The following is a 6,000-nucleotide window of genomic DNA, read 5'->3' on the forward strand; positions in this document are numbered from 1 at the left end:
AACTCCAAACACTCTGTTTTGAAAGACAAAAAAAAAAGGTTACAAGAAAATGTCAAAGTTGAAATTGAAAATTAAGAAAATGTAAAACTAAACCATAAATAAATGGACAAAAAAACCCTGTGAAAGCAGAGGAGTGTGGGTTTGAGGGAGGGACCACAACAAATGCAAAAATTAGAAGTTCCTGGTTTGCAAACAGAGAAGAAAGAGAAGCAGCATTAAGCCGTCAGAACCTCGAGATGAAACTCTGTCACATTTTGTTCTGCTTCATCTTCCTCTGTGAGTAAATTCTTCTTATTTCTGATTTATAACAATGTTTGCAGGTTTTGCACTACATCAGAAATAGTGCTGAAAGCAGAAGCTGAGGTTGTCTGTGAGTCAATGCCCACCACTGTTCTCACAGAGCAGATGAAGAGCTAAAACCTCCAAAATTTCAGAAGTAATAAGTCATTGTTAGAGGTGTTTGTGATCTAAAAGCCCAGTGCACGCTCCCGACGCAAATTCTGTCGGGGATACCGACCTTGACACGTCACCTGGTTAGCAGCTGCTTTCAGACCGACAGCAGCTCGTTTGTGTTCAGAGTGCTGCTTCCTTCTTTTCCAAACCACTAAACCACATTTAGAGCTTGTAAGGAAACAACCTTATCATTGAGTTCAGGAGGAACAGCACAGCTCAAAGCAGATCAAGATCTTATCACAGACAAAGAAGAGGTCAGTTTTCAAACTTTTAACTGAGCGGTTCTTCAGTAGATGGCTTGTGTTGGCAGGAAGGACCAGGATGATTTTGTTTAAATGAAGACTACAAAGAGAGTGAATTTAAATGAACTACCTTTAATTGTTGTGTTCAATTAGATAATAATAATAATAATAACAATAATTTGTTTCAGTTAAATTTAATAAAATATTTAAAATCAAATGCAGTGTTTACAGGAAGTAACTGATTGTTCATATTTTCTACAGACCTGCAGGATGGAAACACTGGACTTGCCAACGCTGAAACTCCCGTCTATGAAGGAGTGGAAGGAGGAAACATCACAGTCGAATGTAAATTTTATTTACTAGGAAGTAAAATGTTGTTCTGCAAAGACAAATGTGAAAAAGCAAACGTTCTCATTGAAACAGCTGATTACACAGCTCAGAGCGGCAGATACAGCATTACATTTGTAAGAAAGAATGTACTGTCAAAGGATATTGTGTACGTGAGCATCACACAGCTGAACAAGTCTGATTCAGGATGGTACAGATGCACACTGGACAGAGGTTTACAACCATGTGATTTTCAGCTTGTCATCACAGGAGGTGAGTAAAAAAATCTTATTCATGTCCCTGAAGATGTGAACTTCTCACTGACCACAGTTACTTTTCTTTCAATAACCTACATGTGTCATATTTACACTTCAGGTTAGTTCAATGAGTTGTGCTGTAAACACACATTAACCCCTGTTACTCACATGCAGACAGAAAACCTGCTTCAAGCAGGATTATTATTATTCTGATTTTTCCTTGTTCACAGCTTCAAAAACTCCAACACGTCATCAGCCTTTATCAACATCAACATTTCTCCTGTCGGCCTCCACAACAACAACAAACTTCACTTCAGCAAGTTTCGTACCTTCGGCCTCCTCTGAAGTCTCCAGACAGCCTCAAACAGCTGCAGGTTCAGGTACATCGTATATGCATGAGTGTGGATAAGAGTGTGGATCTGTCATTGTTTATCACAAAAATAAAAACCTCATCCATGTCCATTAACGACACATCAGTGTGGAAGAAGCAGTCTGATTAATTCTTGAAGTATAAGTAGAAACAGCCACAGTGTAGAAATACACACAAAAAAGTATTGACATTAAAATTTCATCAAAGTATCAAAAGTAAAATTACCAGAGTTGTTTTATGATGAGGTTATGTTTGTGAATTTTTATCTGTTAATTGCTCCCAATGGCAACTTTTTCATAATTTAAACTGAATTATGTATTTGATGTAAGAGACAGCTGAGTGTAAAAGCGAATATCTGAATTTACCAATCGATCTACATCCCTGTCCTCACCCAACACCTATGGTCGTGAGCTGTGGGTAGTGACTGAAAGAATGGCGGAAATGAGCTCCCTCCAAGGGTGGCTGGTGTTTCCCTTAGAGATGGGGTGAGGAGTTCGGCCATTCAGGAGGGGCGCAGAGTAGAGCTGCTGCTCCTCCACATCATAAGGAGCCAGTTAAGGTGGTTTGGGCATCTGACAAGGATGCCTCCTGGGAACCTCCTGGGTGAGGTGTTCCGGGCTTGTCCCACCGGGAGATGACCCAGGACACGCTGGGGAGATAATATCTCTCGTCTGGCCTGGGAATGCCTTTGTGTTCCCCTGGAAAAGCTGGCTGGGGAGAGGGAGGGCTGGGCTTCTCTGCTTAGGTTGCTGTGCCCGCGACCCGCCCTTTAAAGGTGGAAGAAGATTAAGATATTACATTTTGTAAAATGAATATAAAATTATGAAGGAAGTGAGGTTATGAGATAAATCTAGGAATGTAAAGAGCACAACGTCTAAATGAAGCACTTAAAAACTTACCACCACTGCAGATAAAAGCTGGTTGAGAACTTGGCTGACTTCTTAGTGTCACTACATGAGCTCTTGATGGCAGACAAAGATGTGATCAGTCAATATTTGAGTTCAGTGGTTTCTTAGATTTCTTCCTATGAATTTATATAAGCATTACAGCAGATACACATGACAAAAACATTTTGGTGAATCTCCAGGATTTTATTAAAAAAAATAATGGAAAAAAAGTTTAACTTTGAATATTTGTGTTTAGTTTTGTGTGTACAAATTGTAACAGTTAAATCTGTTCTGTTAATCAGTTTTTCTGATTTTCATCATGGAGATGAGGCTCATTAAATCCAAATCTTCTGGACTCGCTCTGTCATAATGTTCAGAATCTGTGTGCATGCTTAGTAGGAGTGTAGCTTATGGGAAAAACACATTTAAAGGCTTATTTTAAAAGTTTGGGGTAAAGTTGCAGAACATTTGAATATGATGAACTGGATGAGACCACAGATTCTATTCACTGAGTTTTTAATGTCCCAGTGACCATGGAAATGAAAGTGATGGTTCTCTCCCAGTTTGTTTAGATGGATGGGAATTTAAAATAATTACCAAGATTTGACTCAAGCTGCTGAGCTAAAAGGCTGGAGCTGAAGCTCAGTCTCATGGCAAAACATGAAAAACTGACAAAAAGTTGTTTGTGTGCACAGAAAACTAACCCTAACCCTAACCCTAGAAATTATTTGCTGTGGTGCACGTCTGTTTCCTAAGACCCTACTGTTAACCTACACAGATCATACTTTATGTTCACCCACTCTTCACATTTCCAAGACCAAATTCCAGCAGCACAGAATGATTCAAGACACTGAGCAGCAGTTTATTTACTTGACAAATGATCCATATCCAGAACAACAACTATTCCCTCACAAAGAGAAACAAGTTATAATTCTCCAACAAGAGCGAAGCTCAACAACATTTCACGTCTTTTTCTGAGAAACTCGTGAAAAGCAGCATTTGAAGTTTTGTGTCTGTGTGTCTGTCATCCAGGTTTGTCCTTGGAGCTGGTGATACGTTTATCTGTGGTGGTGGTTCTGCTGCCTGTTGTTCTGCTGCTCATCTACAGAATCACGGCCGAGGCCTCTAACGGTGAGTTACCTTCAAACATTATTTAAAACCTTTAAGATTCATTAATTGACAACAGAGTTATTATACTTTTGCATTTTGATGTTTGTTTTCAATTCAGTTTATTTTCTATTTTCAGTTAATTTCCAGAGTGGATTTTCATATTTCAGTTTTATTAGTTTCAATTATTATCCTGAGGGGGGCATATGTCAGAGGCAAGATTTAAGATAAGTAGTACAGGTATTACAATAAAAACTGTATTAGCGACACACCTGCGTTAGACCTGTCCAGGGTGTACCATGACTCTTGCCCTGTGACAGCTGAGAAAGGCTTCAGCATCCCCACAACCTTAATAAGGAGAAGTGGATTTAATTTAAATAAATTGCATTTTTGTTTTTAATGTATTTTAACTGTAATAACCTTTATTCAAAATATTTCTTGTGGTACTGATTGGTTGCTGACAAACTCAGTGTTTCACAGGACAGGCACACACACTGGACACACAACATTTTGTTAAAATTGTATTACGTTTTCAGAATAAGTAAGTCAAGCTAATGAAACTTATTACCTGTCTTTTCTACAGGTTTGAACAGCAGGAGACACTCAGCATTTGACCACACTGAGGTGACTTATCTCAGTTTGTTTTTTCTCTATGTCATCTTTTAAAAATCTGTACGAGACTGGAAAGAAATGGCATGGTCCTGGGTCATTTTGGCCCAGCTGTTTAAGTTTCCTGTGCTTTTTGTCATTTTTTTGCATTACGTTAAGGTTGGGTTTCCTACGTCACTCTGTTCAGTAGTCTCCCTGTGTTGTTGCCTTCTGTGTCTCCCCCTGGGTGTCTGCATTTATATGGTTGTGTGAGTTCTTGTGACATCTTGTTTTCCCCAGCCTATCATGGCTGCCTCTCTCCCTCATGCTCCTCATGTTCTCTCTCCCTCTAGTTTAGTTTATATTTTTATATTTTATAGTTTTGTATCGTTTTCCCTCGAGTCAGCAATGAAGCTGCATTTTGAGTTCGCCCCCATGTGTTGCGAATCCTGCATTTTGGGTCCAATCTCCTGCCTGTCACAGAGCAATTCATGACAGAAAAGAAAAACAAAAAGTGATTTCATGGTTTACAAAAAGTTCATGATTTTCAATTTAAATTGGTAAATGCTGACCTAATAGGAAAATGTTAAAACAATATTTCATTCCAGTTTCAATCATATCGAGGCGATCGTGGCTCAAGAGTTGGCAGTTCGTCTTGTAACCGGAAGGTTGCCGGTCCGAGCCCTGGCTCGGACAGTCTCGGTCGTTGTGTCCTTGGGCAAGACACTTGACCTACCGCCTCCTGGTCTGCCCCAGGGCAGCTGTGGCTACAACTGTAGCTTACCTTCACCAGTGTGTGAATGAATAGTGGAATTGTAAAGCGGTTTGAGGGCCCGAAAAGCGCTATATAAATGAAATCCACTATTATATGATTCATTTAAATCTTACTTTTTCACTTCTCTGTGTACTATAAATAGAACACACAGCTTCTGTTTCCATCCTGAAACTAAAAACCTGCTGCGCATCATCATCTTCTGCTTTAATATGTCTTTGCTGTCATTGTGTTTTTGTCTTTTCTCCTCAATTCAGTCAGTTTGTCATTTTTATTTTCCCAGATTGGTCTCAGTGAAATCGATCGTCCAGTCTCCTCATGTGAAGACTCGACCTCGAGCAGAGATCACGACCAAACCTACTCTACACTCAGACACAATAACCAGTTTTCAGACATGAACTCCTGTGAAGCTGAATGACTGCATGAGCGTACCTGTCATTTTTCTCCCATTGCTTCCATCTTTTAGCCCAGTATCGTGTCAAAACATGTAATAGACACGCTGGTCCACCGTGTACATTTGACACTTTGCCCCTTACAAAACATGAAATGGACACACATGCAGAAGTTGCAGTAACAGCAGAGGGAGATTTATTTCAAGCCAACATGAAAATAATCATCGGAAAGCCTTTAAATAAATGTTATTAACACATTTACATGCATATACATATTAGCCACCTAGCTTAACTGTTTCTGATGATTAAGGACGAATGTACTTGGTCCTCACTACCGACTTCATGGCTTTACATATATTACTCCCCCTGCTGGTAATGCAACTTCTGCATTCATGTCCATTTCATTTGTTGAAGAGGTAAAGCGTGCGATGGACACTGTCGACCGACGTGTCTGTTACACGTTTTGCCGTGATATCAGTTTGATCCTTTAGCCACAGTGTCAATGAATGACGTACATGGATCTACAGTCTGCCCAAGTCACCTATTAGAAGGTCTACTTTTTAATTAAAATAAAAGTCATTTCAAAGTTTCTAAACTATCTGGAA

The 6,000-nt window shown here is 39.5% G+C and overlaps 1 protein-coding gene across 1 annotated transcript; it reads left to right on the forward strand.

The window, feature by feature from the left end:
- The first annotated feature begins 210 nt into the window (after window positions 1-210).
- LOC309697057 (uncharacterized protein) lies at window positions 211-6,000 on the forward strand. Its single transcript, XM_082518690.1, has 6 exons — window positions 211-276; window positions 957-1,295; window positions 1,510-1,659; window positions 3,569-3,667; window positions 4,227-4,267; window positions 5,287-6,000. Exons 1-6 carry the CDS (start codon window positions 237-239, stop codon window positions 5,419-5,421), a joined length of 804 nt encoding a protein of 267 aa, XP_082374816.1. The 5' UTR covers window positions 211-236; the 3' UTR covers window positions 5,422-6,000.

The sequence above is a fragment of the Aulonocara stuartgranti genome (assembly GCF_965226115.1).
Source record: "Aulonocara stuartgranti genome assembly, chromosome: 20".
Classification (NCBI taxonomy): Eukaryota; Metazoa; Chordata; class Actinopteri; order Cichliformes; family Cichlidae; genus Aulonocara; species Aulonocara stuartgranti.

Coding starts and splice junctions, on each gene's coding strand:
- LOC309697057 (XM_082518690.1), top strand. CDS start 237: ATGAAACTCTGTCACATTTTGTTCTGCTTCATCTTCCTCT. Junction 1,296..1,509: donor TCAGCTTGTCATCACAGGAG/GTGAGTAAAAAA, acceptor CCTTGTTCACAG/CTTCAAAAACTCCAACACGT. Junction 1,660..3,568: donor TCAAACAGCTGCAGGTTCAG/GTACATCGTATA, acceptor TCTGTCATCCAG/GTTTGTCCTTGGAGCTGGTG.